The sequence below is a fragment of the Morone saxatilis genome, unplaced genomic scaffold (assembly GCF_004916995.1).
Source record: "Morone saxatilis isolate NCDOM2014 unplaced genomic scaffold, NCSU_SB_2.0 Contig17, whole genome shotgun sequence".
Lineage (NCBI taxonomy): Eukaryota > Metazoa > Chordata > Actinopteri > Moronidae > Morone > Morone saxatilis.
This window is the reverse complement of record NW_023339729.1, coordinates 8,621,796-8,639,119: the sequence shown is the minus strand read 5'-3', so window position 1 is coordinate 8,639,119 and position 17,324 is coordinate 8,621,796. Positions and strand designations below refer to the sequence as shown.

The following is a 17,324-nucleotide window of genomic DNA, read 5'->3' as shown; positions in this document are numbered from 1 at the left end:
CAGCAAAACTTTATTTTAAGAAGGGAGGAGTGATGTAAGGTGTGTTTGTTGAAAGTGTTTGGTGCTAGGAAACGCACCACCCTACACCACCAGATCCTTTATTGTGGTGGCACATTAGATTATTCCTTCATTTGGACCATGCCTCACATTGAATTTGCTCCATGACATAACAGCGTATCTGTGCAGCACATCTATGGTTGAGTTTGCACTTAGACCCACAACTTGCACAGTAGTGGTTTGTGTTTGTGTAGTGAAACTAATGGTTTTGTGTGAGGCACCCAGCAGCCTGCACTGCGGCACATAACCCCCTCGTGAAGCCACAGCAAAGCGTGAGATTATAGGCAGGGCTCAGATCTCACACGACGATGGTAAAGAGCAGCTACAGGCTGTATATGCAGTTCAGCTGCAAGAACAACAGAGCACAGGGAGGTCCACTTCTGTTTTGGCAGATGCACTGTGAAAATGTGTCCACAGTTGGTTTTATTCCACACTGGAAGTCATGTAAGTAGGTTATGAAAGAGAAAGTCACACATGCACTGAGGCCAGCTGAGACCTGGCTTCAGCGGTTCAGATGGTTTAACGGTTTAATTATAGGTGATGACAAATCAACATAGAGTACACTAACTTTTTGTCTTCAAATTAGATTTTTGGCGATCGGTTGTACAAGTAAAAACAGAACCAAGAAAACAATGTTGTATTTTTTTGTTGTGGACTTTTCCAAACTCTTTTCCTGCATTTCTAACAAATATGCATCAAGTTAAATGAATGAGTGTGGGTGAGGAGTCAGATCACGCCATTATTTAGTTCTATGTCATGGAAGTAAAGTAATAAATAGTAAAAATCACAACAAAGTTAAAAATAATTGTTACCTTGACATTTCTTTACTTTAACTTCCTGAAAAGGTTTACGTCAGTTATTACATAACGGTCTAACAGCAGGTATAAATAAAAACTTTTAATAAATACCGCCACTGTAATATTGCTTTTTAATACCTCCCCCATTAAATAAATTTTAATGTCTCTCACTAACTCATATTAACCTGTTTTATGTCCTGCCCTTGTGGCCATAAAAAAACTTTCATTTCATTAAGTTTAACAACTCTTCTGCTTCTGCTGTACAAATACATCTATATTTGTGTGAATATGAATTAATCATGCTCATTGTGAACTACTGATTTAAAAAAAAAAACAAATGAACACAAAAACTCAACATGCAATGGTGGCTCCGCTGAGGCTGCAGCACATTAATTAGCCCTCCATGAGCCACGTGGCACTGTGTCTCGTCCTCTGCCAATGGCCTAAAAGGTTTTACAAACTGGGCTCCTAAAGCAGCAATGGACTGCATTGATTTAGATACAGTGGTATCAAATACTCTACGATGTCTGCAGGCTATATGTTTCAATATGAATATGAAGAATCACTATTCCAAACATGTATGTATGCAGCAATCTGTTGTATTGCTGTTATCCAATCGCAGCTTGCAGCCAGCGAATCCAAACGTTTACAAAAAATGTTTAGTTGATATAGTTAAATAATTTGCAGTAAAACAAATGACACATTTGCAGCTCTTTCACCAAGCTGGGAGACTGAGACTTAATTATTGGCTGGTAGGGTGAAGGAGACGCAGTGCCACATGGTCCGTGGTCAGCCGGGTGAAGCCTCAAAGGAGGCAGCTGCCCCCATCTGTCACAGAAGTCTCCTGAGCGTTTCAGGAAGCTGAATTATAAAGGCTGACTCTGAAGTAGGAAACTTAGTTTCAGTTAAACATTTAACTAAATAAACACGTCTCTCTTTAGTGAAACCCAAAATCAAACTTTCCAGGAATAAATAAAAACAGCATGTGAAGACCGACCAGAAAACATCCGTCAACGTAAAGCAGTTTGAAGGAGTCGTGATAAGAGCCTTGTGTTGCGGAGCTTTCTTAACCAACAGATCATGTAATACTGTGCTTCTCAAATCGGGACACGCATACCCCTAGGGATACTTTGGAGTACTGCAGGGGGTACATGAGCTTTTCAAAAAATGTTCATTTAAAAAATATCTGTCATGCATCATTTTAAAAATAAAGTTCAATAAAAATGTAAATGTACGTTTGATAAATCACAGACTGTTTTCCTACCAAGACGCTGGTCAGGAGGTACATGGGTTGGGATAGAAATGGTGCCTTCATTTTTTTAAACCTCATTTATTCAGTTTATTATTTCAGGATACTTTTTCCTTTGTTTTGACAAATTAAAACATATGCAATGGAAATACAACATCTGCTCAATAGCTTCATTCAAGTTCACTGACCCTATATTTCACTGTGCAGACGGCATGCTACTCATTTTCAGGATGTAGATTACTAATGTACTAGCACCAGATTATTCACAATGTCTTAAACAAGTAAATGTGCTAAAGGACAACTATTTGTCTACATAGATTTCGTCTCCATTATTGGACAGACACGTGACTGTGGTTGTTTCTGAACAGGGACAAGGTACAGCAGCACCCCTCTAAAGCCTAAGACAAAATCTGTCAACTAAAAGATTATTTGGTTGAAAGTTGCTCTTCAGAATGAACGACATCATCATCATCATCATCATCATCAATCTTCTTTGGCTTTTCATTTCTCAGTAAATATTTAATAAGAGGAGCCAATCCAATTTAGATAAAAGGGAGCATTCCACTGACCGTAAACTATGGTGCTTTTTTTTTTTTTTTTAAACGACAACTTTTAATTCAACTTCTCAAACAGAGTCTAATCTCAACAATGTTTCATATACAGTAGAATGACGTAATATATCATTATGAGTGAATAACTAATATTATGGACCTTTAACAGAAAGCTTTGCTGCCCTCGCACTTACAGGTGTATTTACTTGGGTCATCTTTAAAAACATTAAAATAATTCCATATAAAAACAAACATAATGGCTTAAATCTATTTAAAAAATATTACTTTGAAGCATTAGTTACCCTTTATAAATGATTAGACTCAGTGCTTCACTACAGACTGTGGTTACAAGGTTGAGCAATATGAAAGCAGGTGAGTCGGTTGCATTAGCCCTGGCCAGCATGGACATATAGGTATGAACATAGAGGTGGGGGAGCAGTAGCAGTATTCTCTCATCTGATGTAACACTGGATGATGAGGCATTCTGTGAGAGCTTGCTAAGAACTGCTGAAGGAAAAAATGGTGGGAATCCATTTCAGGGAAGTGTGGTGGTAGGAGGGGTGGCCAGTTGAGAAAAGCAGAGCAGGAGAAGAAATGGAGCAGACTTTAACCTCTGCTGTATCAATGAATCCAAAAAAGAAAACAGATGGGGGGTAGTTTTCTGTCCAGTCACTTCCCCTCCCAAGCATCTTCCTTCTGTTTGGCTGCCATCTGCTTTTGATCTGAAAGGTAAATCACAACATATCAATTAGCGAGAACCCTAAACTAAACATGTATGATTTGTTGCTCTAACTTTGTACCCCTGTCTTTGTGAGGAGCTGAGGGAGACTGACGGGCTGGCTATAAATTAATCTCTGGATAGGACCAATGTGTGGCGTCCATTCCAAGGACACAATGTTCAGCACATGATGCACTTCTGCACTGACATTTACTGTGCGTGTTGTGATCTTAAATAAAAGAGCACAGCAGTGTGCCTGTGCTGAGAACAAAGGAGCTTTTTTAGGTTTCTATACTCAAGGCCCTGACTTCCTGACTGGCTGTTCAGTGGACAGCCATTTGTGGTTTTCTGTGCCTATATACTTATGTTCCATCTGTGAAGGGAAATGGCTGCTGTACTGATTATAGACCTGTTATGATCGGCACAGCAGTGGAAGGAGAGCGACTTCTCTTGGCATCAACTTGCGTAAAGTATAAAAACAGCTCCCACTTGTGGTGGAAAACTTGTGATGCAAAAACCAGGACAATCAGATGAGGACTGTTGTGGGTTATTAATATGCATTTATTCAGAGAACCCATGTTGACACTCACACATATTAAACCCACTATTCACTTTAACTACCCACCCAAAATAAAGAGAGCTGTAATATTTCAGTCTCCTTAAACGTCTAGGCTACTCATGGAGAGAACAGGCCTTCAAAAAGGTTTCTGCTGACCACAATACACCTTCATCTAAACATAACAGCTCTCTGAACAACGCACCTCTCGCCTCCTGGAGTTTCCTTCTCTCTGCATCGCGCTGCTCCTTTGTAAGGTTGCTCTTAACACCAAGGGCACCGATTACAAGCTTGCGAGCCAGAGCTGCACTCGTCTGAGGTCTCTCTTTAGCAGGCAGGAGGTAGTCTGGGTGAACGGAGGAAAGGAGAATAAGAGGGGCACAGGTAATAATCTTTAAATGGGTGAGATACAGAGGACAAACAGGGCAGCTGTATCTGTACCTGAGCAGCTACGGGCTTTGGCCTTTGTAGCAGAGGAGGATTTGGAGAGTGGTCGCAACTTCATCAGTGGGTGTTTGGACCTTAAAGCTTCACGGGCTACAAAGAGAAAAGAAACAACTGGCATAAGTCGATACAAAGCACATTTATAAGATGATGTGTAAAAGGAATTCAAAAACTTACAATATCTTATAATAGCTCAGAAGATAACACCGATTTAATGTTAATAATGTTGAGTGTTTCAGTCAGATCCTCTTTATTAAGCCATTTTCCACCAATTGTGGCAGGAAAAGGTGTTACAACAACAATATTTACTGCAGTTTAATGTATTCTGAAGTATCTCCCCCCAAAGCGCCTTCTTTGTGAAGCAGCACTTCACTTACCTGCTATGGGGCTTGAGAAAAGGCCCAGGGCCTGTGATTCATCAATCCACTTGATGTCAAAGCCTCTTTGTCTGAAAACACAGTGAAAAAAAGAAGATGAAACTACTATAATACTTCTTGTCTTGTGGTTCTGGTTGTGGGTGCAATACATATGCCAGGAATCCTACACTCACTGAGATGTCATCATAGGGCTTTAGAGCTTGTATCCACATAGGGGTTTGGCACTGGCAGGCTGCTGGTATGAAGCTTTTGTGCAGTGAGAGGAAATAAAACTGCTGAACATGGATTTCGTTTCTATGACAACATATCACCACCGCCATTGTATGATAGACTAGCATCGCCCCTTTGATTGTTATTACAACATATTTTTTATTCTTTAGCATCTATTTGCCATAAGCACCAACCAGAGGATGATTGCTTTCATACCTTTATGAACAGCAAATCTCACCGCCTGGTCCAAGAGCTACTGTTAGATAGAAACGCACTTCAGCTTAAAACAAGGGGCAAGTTGATGTACTCTTCCAGAAGGTTACGTCTCCAGAGCACAGACAACATTCAGTGATCAGCCCCGAGTGTCTGTGAATGTCTACAGTGAGTTAGTTTATGATTGTTTGTCTGAAAAAGAGCAACAGTGACGACACAAGTGCTTGGAGCAGCTGCACAAAATAGTTGGAGTATTCTGAATAAAGACGCTGGGAGCTGCACTTTTCCCTAGGTGGCCTCACGCTGCTGCATACACTCTGCTTACTGGGAGCAACTGAAAAAACACTATGTGGACACACAGTAACATCAGGATTTCAGTGTTGACCTTAAGGAGAAAAAAAGTGAACTATATTAATGAATCTCTCTCTACTCTATTGTAGCTTTACATTTTTTAAGGCTAGTAGAAGAAGTACATTGAAATATACATACTGGTAACACTGAAACAACTTGAGAAGGTCCTCCGTCTTAAACTCAGCGGGGAAGTCGTAGATCTCTACGATGTGAGCAAGTTCATCTTCACTGAGGTCGATGTCTTCATCGTCATCGTCGTCTCGGTCCATGTTGTAGTAATCAAACCTAGGCTGCTGGACAGAATCCTTCTTTCTACCTTCCTTAATGGCAAGCTAGAAGGGTTGAGAAGAGAGAAGAGTGGGAAACGACAAGAAGGAAAGAGATAAGGCGCATTAAGCCTGAATAATAACTCCGCTGTTAGAACCGACCAACAGACCGACCAACACCAGGCCCTCACCTCTTCCAGCAGGTGTGGATCCAGACAATCTCCATCATCGTTGAACAAGGTGTCCCAACTCTCCTCTTCTTCCTGCTCTTCCTGCTCTTCCTGAAAGCCTGTCGCTTCCAGTCGTGAATTAGCATCTGCATCTGAGTCAACGTGCCCATTAATCTGCACATCTGCATCCCGTAACCGCTCTTCCTTCACATCAGGCTTGCTGTCACCATCCTGTAGCTCACCTCCATCGACAGGACCCTTATCCGCTGCTCCAGCCTTGTCCTTCTTGTTCTTTGCATTTTTCCTTGCCTTGTCTGTGTAGCGAGGCCTGGGTCTTGGTTTGACCTCGCCCTGAGGCTGAGCTTTGTCTTTGGCGCCCTGGACGCGTTGCTTGGGGACGTACAGAGCCTGACTTGGTTTCTTGGACTGAGGCGGAGGTGTGGATGCTGGCTGGGCTGGAGCACAGTCTTCTTTTGGCTGTTCCAACTCCATTATTAAATGAAGTTAAAACATCTGGATCAGAAAGGAAAAGCCAACAGGAGAAGACGTAATGTAGTAACAATACATAACATCATGTATTAAATATTTCTTAACCATTCACAGATTTCTAAACGAGTCTTGAATGGATTTAAGGACAATATGAATTATCTTGTATTCCTATTACTTTAAATAGTAAACTCCTCCGACAGAACCGTCTGAAAATGCATCACAACGCATTTAATGCTAACAGCTAACAGCTAACAGCTAGCGCTGAACCATTACTTGCAATACATTGCTGTTAGCAGTTAGCTAGCTTAACTTCCTCTTGTTGAGGTTGTAATAATTCATTAGTTAGAACACAAACATTACGTTGAAATAAATACACATTAAAATCATCCAAACCCTTTTCCAAACGAACTATATTTGATAGATGTGGCTCTTTTAGCTTACCCGGGTTCGGTTTGTTTAGCAACAGATTTTCGTCGCACTACTGACGCAAGCGCAGGACAACGCTAAGCATTCTGGGAGATGGTGTTTTTATATGTCGCTGTAGCTGAGTCACTGAGGACGGCAGGCAGGTTTATTTGATGTGGAATCCGTTTTTATCAGTTTATTAGTTGTCTGTATAAGTCAACATTTCTTCCCCGGCAGGATTTCTTAATGTGCGGTGGTTTGAATGTATTCTTTCTGTGCTGTCGCTGTAATATAGTTGTACTGCAGCGCCTACAAACAGAGCAGACTTCCGCGTCTGGTGTACACGCGCACAGTAGCACAGCTCAACCATTGGTCAACATTCTAATTATTCACACATCTCTTCGCTGATTGGTCAATCTTCTACAACGTTACACAAGCTGTTTCGTAAATTTTAAAAGCATAAATTGTGTAAGGTGATGTGCACTGACAAATGATATAACAAACGGCGCTGAGTGCACTCGCAGAGAAGTCAGATAATCTCAATCTCTACACACTGATAGAGCTGTCAGGTAAGACTGTTTCTGAAGTGACCACATTCCTGCATGCCACTGCTCAGGAACAAGAAGAGGAAAAGACATCAATGATTTCTTGGAGCAAATGAAAGATTAGATCGTGCATATGTTTTAACAGCACTGTAAACTAGAAATCATCAGTAATACATAATAATGTTATTAATATGCGTTAATAATATATCTTTGTGCAGACACTGTACTGTAGTGAGCTATACAAGAATCTAGTAATTATAATTCTCTAAATGTACTTTCTCAAAATGGAAAAATAAAACATAATGGAGTTCACTGGTGGATTCGGAGAGAAACTGCTCATACTTAAATCTGTCTTCTATCTATCTTTTGTTTGTTTGGATCACTTTGATTTCTTTCATATACTTATATGAAATATATTTTTACACTTTGATTGTCATAAGAAATGTTTATGTTGTTTCTCTCTTTGTGAGCCCCACAGTTTAAGGTTAATTTATTAATTATTTGGACACTCCAGTAACTCATGCTTAAAGTTGAGCGACTCACAAGAGACACATAAAAATGGTCAAAATAAATCAATTTTATGAATGATATTGGTGGAGGCTGACCCTGCACTGAATTTTGCTTTACTGAGGGATGCTAACATGCTGATCATGTCATGAACATAGAGAATCTCTATATATTGTATTACGTCTGTCCTCCTGCACTATTCAAAAGACTTGTGCATCATCTGCATATCGAGTTGAAATGACCCAGCCCTGCCCTGTGTTCCAGCAGCGATGTGGGCTTCAGGTCTGTTGCTCTTCCTGGTCGGACTCTGGCATCAGTCCCGCGCCCAGGGCTCTGAGCCCATGCTGCGGGTTGTGACGGAGACGATGCTTCCTCCTGACAGTCTGCACAATCCCACACAACTCAACTATGGGATGGCTGTAACAGACGTGGATGGGGACGGTGACCTGGAGGTGGTTGTGGCAGGGTGAGTGCGAATAAGAGAGAAGTGCAGACGGCGTGACGGCGTTCGTCTGTTAGCTGTGTCTTATGTTTATTACGCTGTGCAGAAATTCTTCTCTGAAACTGTGTGAGCAAAACCAACCTGTGTGGTGTTCTCACTCAGGTACAATGGACCCAACCTGGTGCTGAAGTATGACCACACTCAAAACAGGCTGGTTAACATTGCTATTGATGACAGCAACTCTCCATACTACGCCCTGAGGGACCGAGCAGGAAACGCTATTGGCGTTACTGCCTGTGATGTGGATGGAGATGGACGTGAGGAGATCTACTTCCTCAACACCAACAATGCCTACTCTGGTAAATTGTGCATTGTAATGGTGTGTCCTCAAAATGTTTGGCCCCAGCAAGTAATGACAGGTAACTGAATGATATTTCTTCATAATAACTTGATAATAATATTCTTTAAACGCAGGACGGGCAACTTATTCAGACAAGCTCTTCAAGTTTCGGAACGGCCGTTTTGAAGACCTTCTTAGCGATGAGCTCAATGTGCGTCGTGGTGTTGCTAATCGCATGGCGGGGCGTTCGGTTGCATGTGTTGACAGAAAGGTTAGTTAACCAAGTTTGTAAACCTATTTATAAAGTCCCACAATCTGTTTCTTCATTTGTCACCTTCTATTTTCTCTATTTTACATGTCTTCTATTTCCTGCCATCGTCTCAATGATTCATGATTCCTTGCCTGTTGTTGCTCCTCAGGGAACAGGCCGTTACTCAGTCTACGTGGCCAACTATGCTAGTGGCAACGTCGGTCCCCACGCTCTCTTAGAAATGGACGAGACTGCAAGTGATGTGGCCAAGGGTATCATTGCTCTGTCAGACGTGGCTGCGGAGGCCGGGGTCAACAAGTTCACAGGTCGGGTTGTAGGAGCGAAGTCTGCGATGTTTTGAAGTGTGCTGAATAAGCTGAAGCATTTACGGTTTGCTTGTTGTGCAGGTGGGCGCGGTGTGGTGGTTGGTCCAATCTTGAGCCAGTCGAGGTCAGATGTGTTCTGCGACAACGAGAACGGACCCAACTTCCTGTTCAAGAATAATGGAGATGGGACTTTTGTTGATATGGCCAGACAGTCAGGTGAGTACGAAACAAAAGAAACTAAAAACAGGTAGTCAGGAGTAGAAATAATTATAATCAAATATAGTTCTTGAGTTTGATTATTGGTTTATCAGACAATTGTATGTCTGTCAAAGTTAAAATTTTAGGGATGGCAGTGTCGGACTGGCAGCCAACACTTTGACCGTCTGAAATGTCCTCATAACTGTTGGATGGATTACCGTGAAAATACTTTTGTTTATGACTAAACAAACTAAATAACGGCAAAACTGATGAAATTACCATTACCCTCATCTGTACTTTGTGTTAATTAACAAATGCATTAATTGCCAAATGTTAGCATGCTAACCCACTACAGTCGTGCCCCCGTCAGAAGCTGACAAAGGTTCATGCCAACAGTTTCCCCACAATTTGTATCAGTCATTAATGATGGGGCGAGCAACATATAAAATAGCATCCAAGTTGAGTTTTTGTGAAATAAAGTTCAGCACGTTAGCATCACAAACTCTTTTATTTTCCTGATATAAAACGTATTTATTAAACTTTTCACTCCACATTTTTCCCTAATCATCCACGCCACCCCTACAGTGGCTCTGTGTCCCACCAGGGGGGCCCTCCCACAGTTTGAGAACCACTGCACTAAACCTAGACTGTGACCATGGTAAACATTGTACCTGGTAAACATCAACATGTTGTTTTTTTGTTTAAATGAGACCAGGTAGGTAATTGAAATTGAAATATTGAGGTTATTGAAGTCTGGTATTGGGTACCAGAATGTGTTGCTGTTTTTTTATTACCACTAGTAGTTGCCAATGTTAGGAATTTTCAAATCCTACATAGCTTTAAAAATATTATCTTTCCAGCACTAGCAGCACTAAGGATTTCAACAATGTGTCAACTTCTAAAGGTGTGGAGGACCGGTACCAGCATGGCAGAGGCGTCGCACTGGCTGACTTCAATGGGGATGGAATGACAGACATCATCTACGGCAACTGGAATGGCCCACACAGACTTTTCCTACAGGGCAGCGACTCTACATTCCGGGTAAGGAAGGAGAACAGGAAAGTTACAGAAATGAATAAAAAGTGGGTGGCATATAAAAGTCTGTAAGATGAAAAGAGTTTGATTGATCAAGACTTAACAGCGTTCTCCCGTGCAGAACATAGCTACTGGAGGATTTGCTGCTCCCTCGCCTATTCGCACAGTCATCGCCGCCGACTTAGACAATGACAAGGAGCTGGACGTGTTTTTCAACAATATTGCTTACAGAGGCAACGCACCTAACAGGCTGTTCAGGTAACATTCCAATTATCATGTGAACTCGTGGTCCAACGAGAAGCATCAATTTATAAAATCAAAAACAGCTTGCCGTAAAGCACGTGTTGGATTATTGCATTATTAGCTATTTTTAGAGTCCCGTGTTTGTTTGCAGGGTGTCAAGGAGAGCTGATGCAGACCCTTTGATCCAGGAGCTGAATGTGGGAGATGCTGCAGAGCCAGAGGGGCGAGGAACAGGTCAGCCATCTCTGAACTCAGAACAGAGGACACTGGGCAACCTATTAAAATGTTGTGAATATGTGACATCTCTGCTACCTCTCCGTTTGGATGAGATTTACAGAGAGACAGCTGTCAGAGGAGTTAATACGTAGGTCAGTGTAGTGAAAGCACTCTGTCTGTTTTGGACAGGTGGCACTGTGACAGACTTTGATGGGGACGGACAGCTGGACCTGCTGCTGGCACACGGAGAGAGTGCCCAGCAGCCAATCTCTGTCTTCAAGGTCACACAGGTGTGTATATGAGTGAATAATCTTCGGGGGCTTTTTGTGAAATATTGAGCTTTGAGCTTCAAACAATTATTTCTATAAAGAAAGTTTAAAGGGGAAATCTGTCTTAGGTGGAACTGATTTGTGAAACATAACAAGAGGCCCCAAATAAACACTGCTTTGGTGTCACAAGCCAAATAAATTGGGAACCATTGGTTTATATATGAAAATGCTTTTTTTTTTTAAACTTGACAATTTTTGTATGTAAAATATTAATCTAAAAACTTCAGCTCTCAGATAAATGTAGTGCAGCATTTCATTTTGAAATGTAGTGGAGTTGAAATATAAGGCAGCATAAAATCATAAAATCGGAAATACTCAAGTACAAGTACCTCAAGATTGTACTTAACTATTATTTGAGTAAATGTACTTGATTATATTATAGTAACTGAGCCCTAAAGATCAGCAACCTAAACTGTCAACACTCATCAGGGTTCTTCCAACAACTGGCTGCGGGTCATTCCACGCACCCAGTTCGGCTCTTTCGCCCGGGGAGCGAAGGTAACAGCCTTCACCAGTCAGAGTGGAGCTCACACACGAATCATTGACGGAGGTTCAGGGTACCTGTGTGAGATGGAGCCAGTGGCACACTTTGGTTTAGGTAACTTCCTTTACAATTTATAATTCACATGACACTGAAAGAAAATGGGACATATTGTATATCTCAAGTAAAAAGGCAGTAGGCTTATTATTGCTGTTATTTTTTAATGCATGTGTTAAACCCAATCTGCTTTATTAGTACTGGCCGATTTAAAAGAATACTACTTTACTTTGGTAAATACACCATGTCACTTTCTTAATGAGAGGGAAAAACGATACCAGATTAGTTTAGCTTAGCACGTTCTGTGTTTCCCTTGATTCCACTCTTCATGCTAAGCTTATTGTCTTCTGCTGGCTGTCACCGCTAGCATCTGTATTTGACGATTTGGGAATGAGAACGGACTGTGAAGTGTGTAGGAGAAACTACTAAAACACAAAAGGCCCAATCTACAGCCAGTGTTTAGTTTGTTTGTTCTGGGCTCCTGTAGAAACATGGCGGTTCAACGTGGCAGACTCAATGGAAGGCAACAACAAAAAAACACAACGATTCCTACATTCTGATTTTACTGTAATGAAAATACTTTTTGAAAGGTTTGTGTGATGCTCAGTTTTTTTTATCCACCACACCCAGGAAATGATAAGGTGACGGTACTGGAGGTCTCCTGGCCAGACGGCAGCTCCATCACTCGAACCTTGCAGTCGGGTGAAATGAACTCTGTGGTGGAAGTGGCCTATCCCACAGAAGGAGAAACGTTTCTGCTCGCCAATGACACCCAGGTACACAGAACGGCTCCACGGCATGAATTATGAACACTGGTAATGTTCCAGTCAATCTCTGATAGCGGCCTTATAAACTTGTCCAAACCACCACAGTTAGTCCGTCAAGTTCCGTTCAATTACAAGCTTTAAAATCTTATTATTTTTTTTAAATCAGTGGTGTCATTAATCGAGTGTTGCTGATATAGATGATACTCTTTAGTTCTTTGTCTGTAAAATACAAATGAATCAACATATTTGGTTTGAATACCAATACATTTCTTTCTTCTTTTTGTTCAGTGTGGTAATGGTTTTACTGTCAAGAATGGCCGCTGTGCAGGTAAGCAAATTCTTTTTAAATCAGTTTTTTTTTTTAATGAAGCGACTTTAAAGATGAAACCATTTAAAACCAACAATGATTTGTTTTCTTTTTAATCTTCTACAGGTCTGTGAGGATAATCACATGAAATACAATAAATAATTGCATGGCTTTAGAATACATTTCTTTTTGTCTGTGCTTTAAGACGGGGGGCCTTGTTGTTTTCTTTACTCTATGAGTAGTTTTAATATTTTTGTGTTTCTTATTTTTCTCTTGGACTCATTATTCACTTTTCCTTCGACTGCTAAGTTGTTTTTTCTATGTGCGATGGCAAATTCTAAATAAACTGCTACAAATCAATGTGGTCAGATTATCATTTCATCAGGTACAAAAAAACTGCAGCCAGCTGAAAATGAACTAGTAAGAACAAAACATGTGGCTGATACAGACTAGCTGGAATAATCAGGAAGAACACGCTTTCAGTACAAAGCACGAGATATTTAGTTAACTTACTCCACTGTGTCCCTTGTGCTTGCACCTCTCTCCTGCCTTTTCTCATCCTTCCTCCATCTCCATCTGTGTCAGCCATTTGTACTGTGTGCTCTTAACCTGATGTCTGCTTCTCCTTGTCTTCCTCCATCCTGTCCCTCCATCCTTGCAGCGTTGACTCCATTTTATGATGGCGCACGCTCCACTTCCGTCTCCACGTTTGAAGCCTCCTGTTTTAAGACCGTTTTACTACAGTGTGTCATTGTGCTTTCTGCACTGGCAGATCTCAGGGGATGGTAGTCTCGAGAGTAAAGATGATACAGTAAGACAGCCTTTATCCAGCACTGCATGCATGGACCAAGCAAAAGACTTCCTGTGACATGCAGTAACAATTAGCCTGTGTATCAGAATGCATATCCGTGTGTCTGGACATTTCCTGTTTGCTCTGGTGAGCTGGTTGCATGCACTACTCCCTCCATGTTGTAAGTCTAGACTAAAAAATTTGGATCAGTATCGTGCCCTTTACCCAGCTGTTGCAGTGTCGTATATCCTGTCAAGCACGCATGCAGACATGAGGGAATTTTCCTGACCAAAGCTTGTCACACCATGAAATTATAAGATTTTTTAAATATGACATTTATTGTCTGATGTTTTTAGTGCATGCAGATTGTTTAAATCGTTATCATTATGTACTATAGGCCTTCTCCACAGCAGACGTTTTAATAGCAGGAACAGCTAAGGTGTTACTGATAACATTAACAATGGCTCTGTTCTGTGCAAGAGACCCTGAAACTGAAGATAAATGAAATTCAGCCATCAATCATTTTATTATTTACACCTGTGCTTTCACTTTTCCTACATGTCAATGTCACATAAAAAATGGCTATCGTGGATTAAATGACCATCTGCGTTAGCAATTTTGCAATAAATTGCACATTGTGATCTAAAAACAAGTCCACAGTCAAGTTGAATGAAATCCTGCCCAGCCAACAAGACAAATTATATTAAATAAATTGTTAAACGCTATTTATGTGTCAAAGCAACCATGATTGAACGCAGCACTGATGTATTATCACCCAACTAAAGTGTTATGGCTGAGGTGTCAGCAAACAGTTGCTTATTCACACATCCAGCAGCTACAGCGCATGATCATATATTTTGAGTTGAGTTTCTGTTCAACTGTTGACTGTAAATCCATTAATGATATTATAAACACATGGGCTGTGACAAGGCAAAAATTGTCACGGCCTATATAGTACATTTACAGTTGAGTAACAAAGAAGAGGAGTTCTGTGCAGCTGTGATGAAACAGTATTTATTTGACACCAGTCATATATACTCATTGCCATGTGTATCAAACAATAAGCGGTACGAAAGTTTGTTCTTGCACAAAATGTCACCAAAATATGAGACACATTCACATTTGTGAGCCAGTTTCTGGCAGTCATCATTCTTTGGAAGTTTGTTCAGAAATCAAGGAAGGGTTGGTGTATTTTAAAACACTACATGTAAGATTCAGGAAGACTTTTTGACCCATCCATTGTCTACTTACTACTGCGTTTAATGCACAGCATGTCTTTGCATAATCAAAATTTAGGAAGAGTTGGTCTCACTCATTGAAACCAAGAGGTTAGTACTTAGATTTGTGCATGTGTTTTTGTGTATGACAAATAAAATATAGGCTTCACGTGAGAAAAATGGAAGATCTGCTACATTATATACACGGATGGGCTGAATGACATTCACCTGCTACCAGACAGCATGAAGGGGAGGGGGGAGAGGGTCTTTGTACAGCTTACCTGGGCTCTGGGGAGGTGAAACTTCATGATGCCCTATACTTGTACATCATACTTTACATTTACCAAAATGTTAAAAGCCAGTGTCTGGTGTGCAGGGTTGATGGTGATGAGTTCAGTCCAGTTTCCTGGTTGGTCCGGTGCGGTAAGGGCGCGGCTGTGGCTGAACTGGCCCACATTGGTGCAACTGTGGTGGCTGAGGTATGAGGTTTGGTGAGATTTGTGGTCTTCACTCCTGTCTATACACTTCCTTCCTCCCTCCCTCTTTTCTCACCCACCAGATTAAACAGTACAGTTAGCTGTGGTAGCAAGCAAAGAGGACAGGAAGGAAGGTAACGGTACAATCACACAAAGTATTACTAACAAAATTTTCTACTCACTGAAGACATTGCATCCTACAGTAACACATGTCAGCGCATGCAAATTGCTTTGTAATAAACAACTGAAGTGTGTGTTTTAAGCGTTGGCAGCAAAAATAAAAAAAATCATGAACAACTTTAGCATGTGTTAGCACGTCAGGAGCAACATGCCTGTCTTTGTTAAAAGCTAGTGGATCCTTTGTGTGAGCATGTGTGGGCTAATAAGTGTTGGAACAGGAGTAGTGTCATTGTCCGAAGTTCTTCTCCAGGGTTGTGAGTGATCAGGGGGACGCGTTTTTTAGGAATTACCCGGTCATCGAGCAGTGCTGCCGGACACAGAGCTGCTCCCTGAGCTGGACCCGCTGGAGCCCCGGTCTTCATAGATGGAAATCTCTATCTGGTGGAAGACTAGTTAGGGACCACGAATTTGCTTTGGAGTGTAATTAAACAATAAAAGACACGTAATAATGCGGCGTTTGTGTGCATGCACCCAAAAACACTGAGGAAGGATACGACACGCATTCCCCTTTCTATGGGATCTGTGATGAGCAGCCCCCTGGGAGCATAAATCTTCTCATTCTGCTCCTGAATGTACTTAGCTATCTTCTTCAACACCTAACACACAGACAGAAGAAAAATGAGAGCTGGTGAGGAATCCCAGACATGTTAATCATTGTCCCAGATCATTAAAATGCACAGAGATCCCCAGTCTGACCTTCTCATAGCGCGTCTCCATGCAGAGGAAGATAAGATATGCTGTAGCACACGCCAGACACCCCTCCAGGTAGGACTGGCCTCCGATCTTTTCTGCCTCAGCGTAGTAGTTATTCAGCGTCTTCACAGTGTCCTCAAACAGTGTCCGCTCAATCTGGAGACACACGCAGGGTAAGAACTGGTTAAGATCATTTTTTGGATTTAACAGTAATAGTAGAGATACAGACAGCGAACACAGGGAGACAAAGAGGAGGATTTGAAATGCAACAAAAGGTCCCTGGCTGAAATCCAACCAGTAACGTCTCAGCTATAAAGTATGTGTCTTTACCATTAGACCACCAGAGCGTTACAAGTAACAGTTCTGTTAATGAGGTAATAAATAAAATGAATATAGGCATTGTTTGGTGTGTCATCAACATACATACAGTGGTAAGGCAGGTAAATGGTCTGCTGGCAGACTTGTTTCTGTATTTTATCACTATTTATTATTCATGTGTGTATTATTCCTGTATTTAGATATAGGAGTTGGTTGGGTCGGGGGTAACGGGTGTTAAAAAGGTAAAGAAATATTTGTAATATTGCTGTAATGGATCGCTTGATACAAATATTAAAATAAGTAAATAAAAATAGCACATATTGCTTTGAATTTACTAACGTGTATCCTTTCCGGCGTGGAGGAACAATGGCATTTAAAGCAATTTGTAAGAGAAAGGCCCCCATTAGCATCTCAATGTCAATTCACGTCTCACACAACACGCTGGTGGCATAAACAAAAAAGTGTGACAGAGTGTTACAGTAGTTTCTGTCCGATTATTCTCTTCTCACACACACCACAATGACATCATGTCATACCATGCGCTATGACAACGGCTACAAATACACATTCAAATGCACGTGTGGCTGTCTCCTCACCCTGCTCTCCAGCTCAGAGGGGAACTTGGTCTGAAACTTGCAGGTGGTCCCTTCACTGTAGTCTCTCTGGATGAAGACTTTGTTAGCCAGAGATGCGCTGTGCCTCAACTCCTGCAGATTGTGGAACTGAGGGGGATAAAATACACACACACACACAC

The 17,324-nt window shown here is 41.3% G+C and overlaps 3 protein-coding genes across 4 annotated transcripts; 1 reads left to right on the top strand and 2 right to left on the bottom strand.

Moving 5' to 3' along the window:
• Positions 1 to 2,168: 2,168 nt before the first annotated feature.
• r3hcc1l (R3H domain and coiled-coil containing 1-like) lies at positions 2,169 to 7,042 on the bottom strand. The gene is made up of 7 exons (XM_035660275.1): positions 6,890 to 7,042; positions 5,981 to 6,472; positions 5,662 to 5,855; positions 4,750 to 4,820; positions 4,370 to 4,465; positions 4,134 to 4,274; positions 2,169 to 3,376 (listed from the first exon to the last, which is right to left on the bottom strand). Exons 2-7 carry the CDS (start codon positions 6,449 to 6,451, stop codon positions 3,324 to 3,326), a joined length of 1,026 nt encoding a protein of 341 aa, XP_035516168.1. The 5' UTR covers positions 6,452 to 6,472; positions 6,890 to 7,042; the 3' UTR covers positions 2,169 to 3,323.
• Positions 7,043 to 7,272: 230 nt separating this feature from the next.
• Positions 7,273 to 13,256, top strand: crtac1a (cartilage acidic protein 1a). 2 transcript variants are annotated; one of them, XM_035659340.1, is made up of 14 exons: positions 7,273 to 7,422; positions 8,173 to 8,371; positions 8,510 to 8,706; positions 8,822 to 8,958; positions 9,107 to 9,263; positions 9,345 to 9,479; positions 10,366 to 10,502; positions 10,618 to 10,754; positions 10,891 to 10,973; positions 11,145 to 11,245; positions 11,714 to 11,882; positions 12,453 to 12,598; positions 12,878 to 12,917; positions 13,023 to 13,256. In XM_035659340.1, exons 2-14 carry the CDS (start codon positions 8,175 to 8,177, stop codon positions 13,028 to 13,030), a joined length of 1,644 nt encoding a protein of 547 aa, XP_035515233.1. In that variant the 5' UTR covers positions 7,273 to 7,422; positions 8,173 to 8,174; the 3' UTR covers positions 13,031 to 13,256. The 2 variants fall into 2 exon arrangements, with proteins under 2 accessions (XP_035515233.1, XP_035515232.1); XM_035659339.1 differs by having other exon boundaries at positions 8,170 to 8,371.
• Positions 13,257 to 14,692: 1,436 nt separating this feature from the next.
• On the bottom strand, positions 14,693 to 17,292 carry golga7ba (golgin A7 family, member Ba; the record flags this gene model as incomplete). The annotated part of the gene is given in 4 exon segments (XM_035659826.1): positions 14,693 to 15,937; positions 16,054 to 16,155; positions 16,256 to 16,408; positions 17,167 to 17,292. Coding segments are annotated over 4 exon segments (465 nt in total), but the record flags the coding sequence as incomplete, so codon positions are not given.
• Between the last annotated feature and the right edge of the window lie 32 nt (positions 17,293 to 17,324).

What these genes read in the sequence shown, in the direction of transcription:
- r3hcc1l (XM_035660275.1), bottom strand. Translation starts at nt 6,451, where the DNA reads ATGGAGTTGGAACAGCCAAAAGAAGACTGTGCTCCAGCCCAGCCAGCA. An exon ending in CAAAGCCCGTAGCTGCTCAG is followed by an intron (nt 4,275 to 4,369) that starts GTACAGATACAG and finishes CCGTTCACCCAG; the next exon opens with ACTACCTCCTGCCTGCTAAA. An exon ending in GAAACTCCAGGAGGCGAGAG is followed by an intron (nt 3,377 to 4,133) that starts GTGCGTTGTTCA and finishes TTTACCTTTCAG; the next exon opens with ATCAAAAGCAGATGGCAGCC.
- crtac1a (XM_035659340.1), top strand. Translation starts at nt 8,175, where the DNA reads ATGTGGGCTTCAGGTCTGTTGCTCTTCCTGGTCGGACTCTGGCATCAG. An exon ending in TGATATGGCCAGACAGTCAG is followed by an intron (nt 9,480 to 10,365) that starts GTGAGTACGAAA and finishes CAACTTCTAAAG; the next exon opens with GTGTGGAGGACCGGTACCAG. An exon ending in TGCTCGCCAATGACACCCAG is followed by an intron (nt 12,599 to 12,877) that starts GTACACAGAACG and finishes CTTTTTGTTCAG; the next exon opens with TGTGGTAATGGTTTTACTGT.